At 45.2% G+C, this 16,046-nt stretch overlaps 1 protein-coding gene and 1 long non-coding RNA gene across 4 annotated transcripts in view; both read left to right on the plus strand.

Annotated features, from left to right (window-relative positions):
* The first annotated feature begins 484 nt into the window (after positions 1-484).
* Positions 485-3,909, plus strand: LOC135444134 (uncharacterized). The gene is made up of 3 exons (XR_010439175.1): positions 485-674; positions 770-912; positions 2,069-3,909. It is a non-coding gene; the product is annotated as an uncharacterized LOC135444134 (long non-coding RNA).
* A 4,694-nt stretch (positions 3,910-8,603) lies between these two features.
* SLC22A23 (solute carrier family 22 member 23) overlaps positions 8,604-16,046 on the plus strand; it is a 109,171-nt gene continuing 101,728 nt past the window's right edge. The window contains exon 1 of one of the 3 annotated variants that reach the window (XM_064705361.1): positions 8,604-9,970. In XM_064705361.1, the coding sequence (XP_064561431.1) occupies positions 9,440-9,970 (531 nt within the window). In that variant the 5' untranslated portion in view covers positions 8,604-9,439. The remainder of the gene's footprint in view (positions 9,971-16,046) is intronic. The other 2 variants (XM_064705362.1, XM_064705360.1) reach the window with 2 other exon arrangements.

A 16,046-nucleotide genomic window follows, 5' to 3' on the forward strand; every position in this document is an offset into this window, starting at 1 on the left:
ATGATAGAAATGCTTGGCATTTCCAGGGTAGTGGTTAACAGCTCAAGACAACCATTGCTAGCATGCTGGAAAGTGGGTTTTGACCTTTATGAGGTAAGATAGAAATCAGTGGTAATGCCTGAAGAGACAAAGTCTGCCAGAGTGACCACACTGCAGAGCTGTATTTGCACAAGCTGCCTTGGCTTCCAGATAATTACAAACTATGTAATTGTAGCAGTGCAAGCCTCTTATCTCTCAAATCTTCAAATGTTTATAGGAAATACAACCAAAATGTTAAATATTGTGCCATGATTTTTCCCCCAACTTCTTTTTTTTTCTCTTTTGTTCTTAAGATCATTATTTTGTTTAATAGGAGAATCAACATGCTCTTTCCACAGCTGGAACTAATTAATGCTCTTATTTCCCTCTTAAGCCTTTTGTGTGCTGCCATACTAGGTTTGTATGTAGACAAGAGAGAACATGCTTTTCTCCTTGACATTTTGGAAAGGATTTATCAGGAGAACAATGAGTTGAGCTGTGAGCCACAGGTGTAGGTACTCACTGTGGATGGGCAGTGGCAGAGTATCAAGGGCTGTACTTGTTCAGATCAAATGAGGAGAGGAGAAAGAAGGAGAAGGGACCTACAATGGCCAGCCAGTCTATCTGCAATCAGGTCTTGGAGGGTGCAAGCAGCAGTGAGTGCCAGATAACACAAAAAGAGATGGGTATATAAATGTCAACATCATGTGGCTACACAGCCTGCTTTAATTGAGACTTTACTCCTTCTCAGCCTCTCCATGTGTAACATCCAGCTGGGCCTGCATTGAAGGATAGAAGAAAAGGCTGAAGTCCTTCTGCTGTACCTTGAAGCCAGCTCCCAGCCCATGTCTGACCCCATCATGGACTCAGGGAAAAAAACCATTTGGGTGCTAGGTGAGTCTGAGCTTGCATATACAATATAGGAGCAAGCAGGGAAGGAAAAACTCCCCATCAAGAATGCTTCTTAACCAGGTGTAAAGGGGAGAAAAAAATCAAAGGCAAATATTTGATGTGCAAATAAGGTTCTTGATTATAGGTTCCTATTTATTAGATATTCCAGTTAGGTCCTGCAAGATTGAAAAACTTGGTGATTCATACATTTTAGACTTTGAGTTCCTATCCTTATATTTGTTAGATTACTTTCTGTAGCATATACATGTGCTTGCACAGTTAATCTGCAAGCAAGGTGTAATTTATCTGTCTGAGGACTGCACTCTGAGTCACTGAGTTCCCTCAGGGTGTCCTGGTTCCTTTCCTTCAATAATCCTTAAGGAATGTCCTAGGTGCTGTCTGGTTTTTGCTTTCCCTTTAGAAACTGAGTTACACAGTGAAAGCGACAGTAGGCATCTGCATGTAGCCGGCTGTGACTCCCATTATAGGTGAAAATGTGCCCATCTTGCTCCTGAAAAAAGTATTACTATTTCAGCCTCGGTATTTCTGTTAAGAATCTGTCAGCAGCCTTAGAGGAGGATGCAGAAAATATACATATATATTTGCACTAAGTGGTTTTTCAGCATCAGATGTTCTGCTACCATGTTATGACCAAGGGAATGTAAAATGAATGCTGCTAGAGACTTTGGTCTTTTGAAGCAGAAATCCAGCTCAAAGCCTGTTTAATTTAATTTAATTTAATTGTTCATTTAATTTCATTTATTTAATTCTACTATTTGAAGTCTGTTTAAAATAAAAAAGCCACTGGACTGACTTAATTCCTACTTGATTTCACTGCAGTCCATTGAGGCATTCAAACAAGCTGTGTCTAAAATTATGTACTCTGTAGAACTTGTGTAAGCACTGGTTAATGTTTTGCATTGTTTTAATGTATACACACAGACAAAAAGCCCTACATCTAAACACCATGAAGTATGCAAAATTAGGCACTTGAAAGACAAAAATTACTAAAATAGCTTGTGTAATTCTAATTTGGCTTCTCTGTGTGTTCACATAAAGTGTGTGTGTTATACACATACATATATATATAAAGTATATGATACTTGTGTATATACAGTGAGAAAAGCCTTTAATTATGTGACTACTTTTTTGTCTACAGAGTGTTTGCTTTATGGAGTGAACAGGATAGACCTGCTTTGCATGTGGGTCACCTTACTGGGAAGCCAGCTGTTCCCAGTACAGCACTGACTCGTTAATTGTAGAGACAGGTGATTCACAAATGAGGTGGGAGACTGGATGAAGAGTCACTGCTCCTCCAGAAAATGAAATTCATCACTTAAAAAGTCAACTGGCTGGCTGCTGACAGGTATAGAGGTATCCTGAACTGCCCTCAAGGAAAATTATCAGGACAAGGTTATGCAAATCAAGTTGAACCTCACTGATCTACATGACTGTGGAGCAGGGGATCCATGTAGGAACTGCCCTGAAGGCAGGTTGGAAGGGGAACCAATTTCTAGCTAGGAAATGGTCAGAGCAGCTGGTGGAGGTAAATTCTTCTGGTGGCACCAGTGAGAACAGCTTGGTCAGGTTGTGAATCTCTGTCTTGCTGTACAGTCATTAAGAGTCCACATCAGTACCATTGCTTTTATTATTAGACAAATTCATAAACTTAAAAAAAGAAAAAAAAAAGGTAGTAGAACCAAGTTTACTTTCCTTAAACTTAAACCTTAAGTCAGATTAACTGACTCTAATTATCTCACCTAGTTTTAATTCTTTATTAATCCTGTGCTATATCAGCTGCTCCATCACTTGGCCCAGGAGTGATCTCAGGCTTCTCTCTCTTCCTCAAAGGACTGTATGATGCCATTCCAGTTGCATTTGTCTAATTTTGTGAGTCCATGCCTTGAGACTCTGAAATTTGTTTTGCAAAACCACTGCACAATCACAGTTGCCAACAGGATCTGGGCTTCAAAAATGCAAAATGCTGCACTGTACTCTAGAATGTTAAACTGCTGCAAGCTGCAAGCACCCAAAACATCAAGGTTTTTACCTTAACCTATCTGCCTCTGAGATTACCAATATCAAAAGAAGGTAATAAACATTCCCCTTACAGAGACACCATGAAAATAAATGCATCAATATTTTTGAAGCACTTGGATACTTCAAAGGGGAGAATTATAAGTCCCATGATGACATTAATCATTAGTTTTTGTGAGCAGGGTGGAAGATACTAAATTAAATAAATCATGGGAATCCATATCAAACAAAGAGAAAACAAAGTATTGAAATGATTCTCATTAAGACACAGATGCTCAAAGGTATTTTAAGCACTGAGAATTAAGCTTCTTACGTGAGCATCTATTGTTTTTTATTTACTTTTTTTTAAACTGAACTAAACAGGAGATCTGCTAGAAAAATTGCCAGCAATTATGTTATTATAGGTTGTAGCATAATGCACTATTCAATAAAGTTTGCATCAGAATGTATGTGCACCAGATCTAGGACACAAATTGACATTGCCCAAGCAATCTTAGTTTCAGCATTTACCAATGTCACATTGCTTGACTTTGCAAAACATGCAATTTTTCTCAATAATTAGTGTACAAATAATTTTCTCTGGTTTTAGGATAATACCCAAAATCATCCACATTCCTTCATGTGCTCACATCTGTAGGAGACGGGATGGGAACCCTTCTCTTGCTTCATCCCTCCCTATACGGGGTACATACCTCTGGCAGCAGAGTAAATGACACAAATAATTGGTTGTCATCTTTTTTGAATCAGCATAGGAGGGACAGAACATTTTGCCAGTAAGTTTCACCAGTGTTTGCTGACATCAAAACAACAGTAGAAATCAGGCATTGTTAGTTCAATCAGGATCATAAGAGAGCACACTGAAATAAGCACAGGCTTTTGTAGCTGCTCCTCAGGCGGCTTCGCCCCTTTTACCACTTTCAACTCATGCTTCTTTCTTTTGGTTTATCTTACCTCACAGCCAGCTTTGACAACACTCAACTGACCCTCCTGTAAATGAGCCTTGCTTGGTCGTATCCTATGCAAGCTGTTACAGCTCCAGAGCTCAGTCCCCAAGGGGACTGGGTGCTAGAAGCCAGCTCGCTCTCAGACCAAGGCCGCGGGTTAGCCCCTAGCAAGCAGGGAGATATTCAGCTCTTAGTGATTAGGCAGCTCTTGTGATTTCAGCTTTGCTTGCTAGGTAGCTTTTCCCTTGGCCTAAGGCTCCAGCAGACGGTAGAGAGAGGAGAAGCAGAAGACGCTGGCTGTTCCACGAGTATGGCTTTATTGTAGGGTCCGTGAAGGGTCTCAGCTCTTCTTCTTCCGAGTTAGTAGGGCTACAGTATGCTACTTTTATACCCTTGGCCTGGATCCAATCCTGACCAATGGCAAAGGTGTTAGAGTGACCATAAGTGACCAATAGTAGGGTTTAACACAATATTGCCTTACATGGCTATAGGGATAAGGTACAAGGCGGATGTGTCTGGAGACAGGAAACTTCTTTGCCGCTGTGTCAGCATTCTATTCTCCAAGGGGCCCTGGCTAAACCTGAGGGGTTTACTACACTCCTGAGCTGAAAAATCCCTTGCAGCATTTTGATAAAGCACTGCACGTCCAGATCCAACCCCATAGCCAATCCTGTTTCAAGAGCAGGAGAAACTAGAGACCTCCTGATCTTTTTCAAATTGAATTTTCATATGATCCTATGAGGACACCATGCTTTTCTCCAGTGTTTAAATAGTCTTCATTCCAATAGGTAAGTTTATTAATCAAATTTTGTACCAAGTAGCTTTGGTTAATACATTGTCATAATTCCACCTCTACGGTACAAGATTCCTTTAGACAAAAAAGGCAATGAAGCATGCATCCCATAAAACAATAAAATACAGCTAAGGTTGTTGCTATGGAATGAAGTTGCTGCAAATTCCACATAAACCAGGAATTTATGCCAGGAGTTCTTCAAAGTACTGGGGCTGGCCTTCCAACAATGTGAAAATGTTAACACCGGGGCTAAGGGAGCTTGATTTTTTTTTTCCTTTCCTTGTGTAAATATGATAATATTTCTCTGTGTCCTGGTTTGAAACCCTCTTGAGCTGCAGTGGGTGCCAATACACAGGATGTTTGTTCTGCAGCAGGAGGCTTGTTCTGCAACAGGGCAATCAAACTGCTCCTGTCACAGGAGGTCATAGTCACCTTCTCTGTTCCTCCACTGCAAACTGTTGATGACCCAGGTCATAATGGTGCACAAATTTTCTAATATAACTCAGTGAAGGTGGATAAAATAAACAATAACACATTGATTTGTTTTCTTCTTGAATACAGCTTATCTTTTAAACTGTATCTTTTTGTATTTCTGTGAAGGATTACCCCACTCCTGGTTCTTCTCTCTCACGTCAAGAAGGCACTGCTGGAGAAACCTTACTTGGCCACAAAATGTAGTTCCTCACGAAGCCTTGCTCAGGAGACAGAGTTTTGATGCTTTACTTCAGCATTTATTCCTATGTAGGGTCTACCACCCATCTGAAATATTCCTTTAAAACAATTTTCATTTCCTCATTTAAACCTAAAAACAGTTTTCACGGGAGTATGTGAAGGCATTTCTCTTTTTTGAAAGATTTTTTTCCCATAACGTTTTCCTTCAGTAGTACTTATTCATCAAAAATTTATTTCTTAGCTCCTAGAAATGTGTTTTCTTTCCTCTTTTGTCTGCAACCTTCTTCTACTCAGAAACAGTCTCTTGAGGATCACTGTTTCAAGGGCAGAACTTCTACTATGCAAAATATGTAACCCTCAGGAAAATGCTACCTTTGAAATTTTTCTGTTCCAAACAAAAACTCAGGATGTAGAAGCAGCCCAGAACAGGTGTTTGGGATGAAAATGTTTGATCAGTTTGAGTAAGGGCTGTAACCTCTCATTACACGCTTTTCATTGTACTATATGACTTTATTCTCTTTCTACAGATCTACTACACCTACTTGCTTCTCTCTAATGGTTCTCTTCATTCCCATTTCTCCCCAGTTTTCAATCCTTTGCTTTCTTCAGAACTTGCACTTGAGACCTCCATTCCTAAAATTCTCTTCCCCTCAACATTTTGATCGAAGCCATGATGAGGCCTTTTCCCCTTTGTGGGAAAAGACAGTGAGTGGTAGCTGGGAATTTCTAGAAGACCTGTCACAAATGATCACATTGCAGAAGAAATGTAGGTATGTTAGGAAGGAGGCAATTGGGCTAATCATGAGCTCACAAAAAAACAAGCACAGAGAAAGCAGATCTTTCCATAGGATGAGTGCAGAAATGTGGCTTGGTAAGAATGGGTAAGAACAAACACAAAAAAAGCCAATACAACAAATAAAACTTAACTAGAAAGAGCATCCCAAGTAGTGAGAAGCCATTTGATAAGTACATCAGTGGTAAGAGGAAGTCAAAAGCAAGTGGATTACTCATCAGAGAGAGAAAGATATTGACTGATGCCAGAGAGGGCTCAGACTGCCTCAGGTCTTCTTTGCACCAGCTAAAAGAGATCGCATTTGATCAGGTGACTGATGTGATACACATTAATGACAAGGGAATAAGGTTTCAGCCCAGGCTGGGGCAGAACAAGAATACTTAGGTAACATCAAGATGTTCAAAGCAACAGTCTGGCTGCACTTTATGCCAGGGTAGTGAAGGAAATGGCTCAAACAGCATTGGAAACACTCATGTTTATCTCTGAGAATCCAGGGAATAAATAAGGGCAAGAAATAAGCAAACTGATGCTGTCTTTAAAAGTAGCATTTGAAAATAAATAAATAAGCCAGTTTTTCACCCAAGAAAGCATCTAGCACAAATAGACACACGATTTATAGACAGGTAGAAGGAAACAATAGGGTAAGCAACTATTAATATGAACTTGTCAACTAGAAACTGGGACAATATGGGCAAATTTCCCTTAGCAATGGGGAGCAGAGAATGTTATGGAAGAGTGGATAGTGGACTCCACTCATCTGTGCCTTGATTAGCCTCTATGCACATGCTTATGAGGAAGGGAGTTCAGCTAATCTGAAAAATTTAGGCAGGGGGTACAGAAGTTTGGAAACAGCAGTTGTCAGTGTTTTACAAGCAAGAGGGTGGATTACAAATGCAGTTCCAAAGGGGGTGTTTCGTTAGCAGCCTTCAGAGATGGCACTAACTGGGGAGCAACTGTAAACACATTGGAGGATGACATAAGAATTCAAAATAACCCAAAGAATTTACTGGGAAAGCAAAGAACATGACTGAGAAGCACTGTGATGAATTGTTTTTGCAGGCAGGGTTACCCCCTGCACACTCAGAGGTTGGGGCACTGCTCAGCATGGGCTGCAGACAGCAGCTGAGGAGAGAGCAGGGAGCTGCAGGCAGTCCGTGGCCAAAGAGACTGCCGCAGAGGCAGACAAATTGCAGCTGGTCATCTTAAAGAAAACATGGCACAGGGACGTGATAGCAGCCATCAGATGTAAAAGGACACTGCAACACAGAAAGAGAAGACTTCCCTTGGCAGGGACCACCACCTTCACATTTCAGCAAGGAATATTCAGAGGGGAGGATAAAGTGTCACCTGGAGAGGCTGTAGGGCCTCTGAAGTATTGAGTGTTCCCCAGAGCAGAATCCAGGGAAGCCCCACAAAAGGGACACAGAGACACACTGAAGTGGTGTAGATGTGAAACCTTTCTGGTGTCCTCTGTAAGACAAAGGGCTAAAGGGAGGGAAATCTAAGGCATTAATGGTGTACAATAATTTGCTAGTAGAGAAGAGATCAAGTACATGAAATTCCATCAACAACTTGCTCTTCCATTTATATTTGGCAATGACACCCATCCTCTTCTAATGCACACAAGCCTTTTCTGCTCACTAGCTGTGTTCACGTGTACAAGCGTATATTGATCTGTTTTCTCTCCTTCCCTTCTTACAAAGGAAAAAATAACTGCAGAGTTCAGTAATGCACGGGCTGTGCTCTACGATGAAAATAGTCTGAGGCACTTACACGCTGAAGTAAATTTAGCTTAACATAAAAATAACCTTCACAAATTTGAAATGCCTATTTTACAATTAACGTCAGGTGCTAACAGGATATAATTTTCTTCCAAGTGTGTGCTGATGTGACAGGCTGACTGAAGCGATGCAGGCACCTCTCCTCGCCGCCCTCTGGGTCTCAGAGATGCCCCCTTCACCTTTCGGCTCTTCCCTCCGAGTCTCGTCCTTTCCCCAGCCACACAGGGTGCTCCTGCGGCTCGGCGATGCGGTGCGCTCCCGCCCAGCCCGCTGCAGCCGTGCCGCGCTGTTAAAGGCGCACGCACCGTGTAAATAATTGATACGGAGCGGGCGCGCTGCGGAGCCCGAGCGCCTCCTCCTCCCGTTCCCCAGCCCCGGCGCTGCCCGCCCCGCGGCCCTACCTGCCCCGGCCGCCGGAGCGCGGCGCGGCCGCGGGGCGGCGCGGAGCCCCCGCCGAGCCCCGCCGAGCCCTCCCCGCCCCGCGGCGCCGTCCCGCCCCCGGCGGCGGCGGGTCCCTGGCGGGGGCCGGGCCGGGCCGGCGGGGCGGCGGGAGCAGGTGCGGCCGCCCGGCACGGCGGGGGCGGAGCGGGCCCGGCAGGTGGGGGCTGCCGGGGGGCGGAGGGCGAGCAGCCGGCAGGGTTCGTCCGCCCGCCTCCGGAGGCGCGGCCGGCGGCACGGCGCGGAGAGCGGGCTGCCGCGGGAGGCGCACGGCGGTGGCGGCGGCGGTGACCGCGTCCGCAGCCCGGGCCGCGGAGGGGCCGGCGGGGTCCCTTGCTGCAGAGCCAGATGTACGGGACGCGGGGCTGCCAAGGGTCGGCGGGGAGGTGCTGGGGGCTGCCGCCGCCGCTGCTGCCGCGGCCGGGAGGGAGCCCTTAGCTGTGCGGGAAGCGGGGAAGCCGCGTCGGGAGCTGTTATTTTCCCCTCCTTCCTTTGCCTTCCCTCTTGTCCCTCCTCCCCCTCCTCACCAAAACCGGGAGAGGAGGCGTGTTCGGTGCCTTGCTGCACCGGTTTTGCTTGGTTTGTTGTTGCAGGGCTTGGTTCTCAGGGCGGCTGGGTTTTTTCTTTTTTTCTCTTGCAACCTCCCCGCCTTCTCCCTTCCTCTCCTTTGGCCCATCGCATGCTCGGATCCGGCTGGATCCTTCCTTCGCTTTTCGGCGGTGCCTCTCGGAGGGGGGAAGGGAGAGCTGGGATGAGTGCAGCTTGACGCACAGGCGAGGAGCGGGGGGGCACCGCCGGCAGCTGCAGCGGTTCGTGGCCGCAGGCTGCGGGTGAGGAACGGAGAGAGCGAGGGGCTCCCTCGGTGCCTCCCCCTTTCTTCGCCCCTGTCCTTCCTCCCCTCCTCCCTCTCTCCCTCCCCCATCCGTCTCCTGCCGGTCCGGCTGGGAGCGTGTGTGCAATACCTTACGCTGCAAGGTGCGCGAGTGTGTGCGCGGAGCGGAGGGAGGGAAGGACTCGCGAGGGAGCCGGGGCTGCCCCGGCCCCCCCTATGTGAGCCTCCCCGGGCGGCTGCATGGCGATAGAGCGGCGCCGTGAGGCGGGCGGCGGGGGCCGGCCGCTGCCCGAGGAGAACGGCTCCGTGCCGGGGGCCGTGGGGGGGGGCGCCGCCGCCCCCCCGGGGCCTCCCCCCGCCAACGCCGCCGGGGCCGAGATCCAGGCGCTGCCGGTGCCGCCGCCCGCCGCCGCCTGCAGCCCGCTGCTCCTCGACTACGACGGCTCGGTGCTACCCTTCCTCGGGGGGCTGGGCGGCCGCTACCAGCGGACCCTGGTGCTGCTCACCTGGGTCCCGGCGCTCGTCATCGGCTTCAGCAAGTTCTCGGACTCCTTCCTCCTGGACCAGCCCGACTTCTGGTGCCGGGAGGCGGACGGGCAGGGCAACTGGAGCGGGACCCTGGCGCCGATCCACGCCAACCACAGCGGCAACGGGAGCATCTTCCCCCCGCCCGAGCTGCCCACCCCCGCGGGGGGCAACGCCAGCGAGTGCGGCTGCCGCGAGTGGCACTACCGCATCCGAGCCGGCCTCGTCCAAAACGTCGTGAGCAAGGTGAGAAAGGCGACTTCCCTCGGCCCCTCTCCCTGTCCAGCCCTCCCGGACCCTCTCGGCTCTTTCCAAGGCGAGGGGAGCAGCTGGGCACGATGCGGATCTGTCCTTGCATGCTGTAGTTGGGTCAGTCAAGTCCCCGTGGGCGAGCCTCCCGGCCGGGGAAAGCCAGTCCCGCACCCGCGCAGCCCTTTCCCTGCCGGGGTGTCGCACCAGGTGTCCAGCCTGTGGATTTGTACCCGCACACTGGTTGCAGCGCTAAGCTGCAAAGTTATGTCCTGAAACGGGATCCTGTGTATCTCTTTGAGCTCCTGGTACTGTCCTGCTGTCTCTCGGTGTCTGTGGGAAAGATGCTGGAGGCAAGTGCCCCAGCTGATAAGGGGAAAGGGTTGCAGAGAGGGCTCCGGCTGATCTTTGTGCAAGTATACTGAAGCAGCCCTACATGCCAAAAACCAGGTTGATTTTTTGGGGGGAACTGAAGAAATGGTGACTGTTGTGTGTAAAATAAGTCAAAAGTTCTCTTGAATTTTTCTGGTTATGTACTTATTCTCTTGAAAACTGTCTTGGCAGAGGAATTGAAGAAATGTCTCACACGAGTTGTTTTACTCCAGAAGCAGAAAGTGCATGCTGCTGTGTTTTGTGTTTCCCCATGTAATGACTAAAGTGGAAAATTTCTAGTGAAGAGACTGTGCCGCTTTCTGCTCTCGCTTTGTATTTGCTGAGTAGTGCATATCAAAAAATCACCTTCCCTTTTCACCTGAAAGCTTTTGCTTGTTTGTAGTATCAGCCCTGCAAAAGCCCCGATGGCTGCAGATGGGCCTTATTGATACTAACAAGCAGCTGGAGCTCCTGGAAATGTAAAATGAAATGGTTACACCGAGGAAGAAGATCCCTTAATCTCAAGACCCCCTCTCCTAAGATCAGCAAAAATTACTTCCTGCCTGGGAGCAGTGTTTTAGCTTAACTGTGTTTATCTAGTTGGGATAAAGAAATGGGGCAACAGTCAGATGAGCAATATAATTGTGCTTTGGTCAGCCAGCACGCACTTATATTGAATCATTGAAAATCATTTCGGTTTCTCTTTGTGTCCCTTGAAAGAGTGTGCAACAGGGGAAAAGCAAATCCCTCAATATCTTGAACCCAGAATGGATAAAAAAAGGTACATTCCTTTCATGAGAGAAACATACGCACATGTTGGATCTGATTGGGTTGTGACACAGAAATGCATAAGAAAATTAGACATTTAAGAAGGTCAGATTTTCTTCTGTTTATATACAGAGACCGAGCCATTCATATATTTGAGGGCTTAACACTGAAATTTTAGCATGAAAAAATTATCTTGAAATATTTTTTTTAGTCTAAACTTATAAAAAAATTATTTGGAAATGTTTGAATCTTTTGAAGGTCATCGTCAAGTTGGCCACAAAAGGTCAAGTGAGAGTTAGTTTGCTGTCTTGCATGCTTCTTTAGAGATAATAAAAAAAGTGTTCTTTGGAAGAACTTGCTGTAAAGGGCAGATCAATTTTAAGGGATAAACAAACATCTGTGGCCCCTGCTGTCTTGTTTTCTATTAGAAAGAATAATAATCATCTTTTGAGACTATGGGTTTTTCCAGTGTGGAGTTTTTATTTTTTTGTATGCTCACTTCCAAAAGCCTGGCAGCTTTTTGCTTTGATTTGTAATCCCATGTAATTATAATTAGATTGTTTTCTTGAGGTCAGGATTCCTCTTTAGTTTGTGCTTTGTTTTTGTTTTGGGGGTTTTCTGGGTGGGAGTGCTGCCTGTTTTTTTTCTAATGGAGAAAGAGAGGAAAAACCCAGACAGAACATCATCACAGCTTGATTTGGACTTCATTTCTTAGCAATCCTCAGAGCTCTGATACTGTGGGAGCAATTCTTGTAACTGCTGACTCCTCTTACATGCATCTCACTGTCCTTTGTGAGAAAGAGCTGCTCTGGATGAATTCAAGAGACTGGATGTTCAGATCACCCTTAACTCTCCTCAAAAATACATTTATTTCTGTAATGTATTATGCAATGTTCTCATCTTTCTAAATAGAGTTTTATTAAATCTTAGTCTAATATATGCTCATCTGTGTAGTAGCCAGGGGTTATATTGAAATATCATAAAGAGAGCCAAAAGTATATTAATAAAAAATGTACTTTTGTTTGGCAAGTAAATCCTCTTGTACTTACCTTCAGTGGTCTGAGCTAACAGCTGCTGGATGCTCCATCATTGCCTTGTATTCGGAAACAATGAAACAATTCTGGTTCTTTAGCACAAAGCACATTTGATGTACATACATCTGAGACATCACTGCTCCCCCTATTCCTCAGGGGTTTGGATAGCTGTCCTTAAACTGTGTTAAGTTCCACTGTCTCCACAGCCTCTCTTCTAATGGTACACCCTTCATCAGATGCTATATCCCTGTCCAGGTTTTCTCAGCTCTCCCTTCCCTGGTGCCTATTTTCCCCCATGCTATGTCATGCTTGGGATTGATGAAGTGGAGGTCTTGCTATTTCCAGCCCTGCTCGGTGCTTTGTTTAGCCCCCTTTCTCTGAGTGTTTGCTGGAGCCAGCAGTGGCCTTGCACCTTTCTTGAAGACTGGCATTGCTGTGTCAGACACTGTCATTATCCTGACCTGCTTGACTGAGTCACTGGGAGCGGTGCTTTTTATAGTGCTGCCAGTCATTAGAACTGGAAATGGTAATAAAGGACATAGTGCTTATTATTTAACACTGCTGAGATACATGTAGTGAAGAGGTCAGATGCATAATTTAACCACAGGGATTCCAGTGGCCATGTTAAATCACCCTTCTGAGCTAATGTCCTGACTTGGCACATAAATCTTGGTCTTTAGCTTGGATTGTACATAAATATCTTCCCTTAGCACAATTCACTTGCAAGGCTTTTTCACTGCTAAATGATTCCTTGAAGATTTTCATCTATTCCTTATCACAACATCAACATCATCATGCTGTTATAAACAGAGTACACATGTATTTCTTGAGAGGTACACCCTAATCCAGCCCTTAGTCAAAAGGCTAGAAAAAAGCCTTTTTAATGGTCCATGTATCATCCCACCTGTGTCCAAAGGAAGGACACTGAGAAACACTCTCTAAATTTTTTTTTTTTTTTTTTTGTGGGGAAGCCTGAGATCTCCTTTTAGGCATTTGCAAAGTGGTGCTTCAAGTAAATTATTAGCATTAACAGTGAGCAACATTGTGATAACTCAATGTATGTAGTCATGAAGCTTAGCAGGGAAGCTGGAGTGTGTGTTCAGCAGGGACTTTTCTTACTCTCTCACCAGCTTCCTTAGTGCCTACATCTTCTGACCATCTGCAAAGGGATGATGTTTTCATGGAAGCTCTTAGTTACAGGATTGATGGTTGTTGGTTTTTTCTCTCTGTTACTAGCATGACCCATCCTCTGTGTTTGATTGCATTAAGTGGTGGGGTTCTTTGCTGTTCTGCATGCTGATTTGTATAATGGAGACCAAAAGCTGGTGATGGACAGGGACTGGGCTTGATTAAATTGCAGAGGTTGATGGCACAGCATCCCTCTGTGTGCGCTTGCAATGTTCCAGATCATTCCACCTCTTGGGGTTGGCGTAAGAGGGAAGTGGTTAGTTTAGTGGCTGCATTTTAATCACTTGGAGCAATTATGTAATAATATTTCGTGTCTAGTCACAAGGGAATTCCTGTTGTGACTGCTTTTATGCTCCAGATGCCTTGTTTTCCTGCAATGCTGTTTGCTTGGCTCTCAACTTCCCACTTGATTTGGGTTGAGTCATCTTCTTTCCAAAGTGATATGGCAACTGTTTTACCTATTTACCACTGGTTCAAACATTCTCATGCCAATTTGGCTGAGCCTCTAGCAAATTGTCCCTGCCAAAAAAAAGTGGAGCTGAAGTCAGAAGAGCCAAATGATCCAGGGGCAAGGATGTCTGAACTTGGATTGGTTTGGTCTGTGATTGGTGCTCTTTGCTCCTGCAAGGGGAGATGTCTGTCCTTAAGAGGTCTTCCTTCTCCTTGCTTTTACTGCAGTTCTGGCACTTTTCTGGGCACACCTTCATATGATTCAGCTTGTTAGCCTGGTAGAAAACTTCCTCTTAAAAGAAACTTCTTCTTGTTTTCCTGGGTGTTCTACTGGTTTAATAAAAACTAAATTGTTCTGTGCAGTAACGTGTGCTTTAGTCTCTGGTATTGCCTCGTGGGATTATTGCTGGTATCTGCAAGTAGCCAGAAATGATAAAACAAATAAATTTGTTCATGATAATAGTGATGATGAATTTGGCACATTTTGCAGAATAATATTTCTTGGGGTAAGGATAGGTAGACATTTTAAATGGACTTTCAGATTACAGTTATTAATTACTTTGAAGGGATCCCTCTGACAAGGTCCTTCCCAAAATAAGAACTATGCCACCCTTATCTACTCCCATTTGTGCCTGTAATCTCATTTGTTTCTGCATATTCTCTAGTTGGCTGGCCTCTGCAAAGAGACTTTAGAAATGCTGATGCTTCTTTTTTTTTCTCTGCAACTGACAGGATTTCTCTTGTCAGTGTTAGTTTCTGGCTGACTGGCTTCTACCTAGTCCCAAATCAATGAAAACCTTGAGTTATTGCACCCACTGCAGTAGTTGGGTCAGAAGTGGCAGTATTGAAGCTACTGCATCATTTTGCTTCCACTGAACAGATTGGAGGGGGTGTAGGGACCTGCAAGGCCTAACTTGCAGAGGGCAGAAAGTCTGTTCTAAATTTCTTTCAGCCTAGGCTTTGGAATGACTCTCAGCTTCTAATGGATACTGAAGGTCTCAACGAGTCCCTGTGGTCAGAGGTATCCAGAAATACTGCCCGACCAGAGCAAACATCTTCTACTATTTTATTTCATGGCTTCCTCAGCTATGTGAGAGATCCCAAACTATTTTTTTCCCCTTCTTCCCTCTGCAAGTTAGCTGATAAAGAGTCAGTGGTTACTGCTCTGAGCCTTCACAGACTTGAAAAATCTTTCTGTTAAGGAGGAGGCAAAGGGGAGCTTGTCCTGCTTGCACACACTGAGTGTGGTGACGGAGTCTGCTGATTATCAGACGCAAGTGAGCAACACCCCGAAAGAACAGGGCGAGTTTCTGGGTCAATGGCATCAAGGAAGGGGATGGGTCTTTTGGGAACAGCACCTGCAACTTCCCATGTGAAGAACTGTCCTTTGCCTGCAAACAGTAAATAATCCGATGTTTGAAATAATCAAGTGTGATGTCACAAGGCTTGTTGTTTCGTGAGCCTAGATACTGGTTTTACTGATTCGGGGGTGTTATGTACTGGCCAAAGCCTTTTAAAGCAGTTGGTTTAGAAAACAGACTGGATTAAGACCGATACTGACATGAGAATTCAGGTAGTTTTGAGTTTTTGTCTGGCGTGGATTCTTTTTCACTACAGGAAATGTACATGCAGTTCATGTTTATTATCACCCTTAAGATAAAGCATCTCAGTTACAGGAATCTGATTTCAGCTTACCATAAATAGTTTGTAGCATTGCTAGAACTAACAATGATCCTTCAGGAAGGTAATTCCGTACTGAAATCTCTTTAAGACATTCTTAGCTTTCCAAGGCTTGCTATTGAGCTTTTCATATCAGTAATTTTTTGTGTGTATGTCAAACAACTGCCTTTTTTCTTTTTTTTAACCTCCTGGATGGACGTGATGTTTGAAATGCTTGGGGTTCTGTTTGTTTTTGTTTCCACTCCCTAACACATCCTGTATCTCTGTCACGTAATTTAAATATACCGACCCTGCCCATGTTGTGACAGAAATTGCTGGCTGTGGTGAATGTTTACCAGCTGTGCAGGCAGTCTAACCCCAAATTTCTGAAGTGCACTAACAGTTTTAGCTCTTCTTACCCTGGCTACAGGACTGCAGTACTAAAAGGTGACCTCGTGTTTTTTTTAAAGCATTTGTCAAAGAAAGGAACTGGCACTCAGGAGGGCATGTAATTTGGAGCCAGTTCTGATGGTAATGTGAGATGAGGTTTACAGGACAGCCAAACTTCAGGGATTCATTCCTTAATGAAACAACATCTGGAA

The sequence above is a fragment of the Zonotrichia leucophrys genome, chromosome 2 (genome assembly GCF_028769735.1).
Source record: "Zonotrichia leucophrys gambelii isolate GWCS_2022_RI chromosome 2, RI_Zleu_2.0, whole genome shotgun sequence".
NCBI lineage: Eukaryota > Metazoa > Chordata > Aves > Passeriformes > Passerellidae > Zonotrichia > Zonotrichia leucophrys.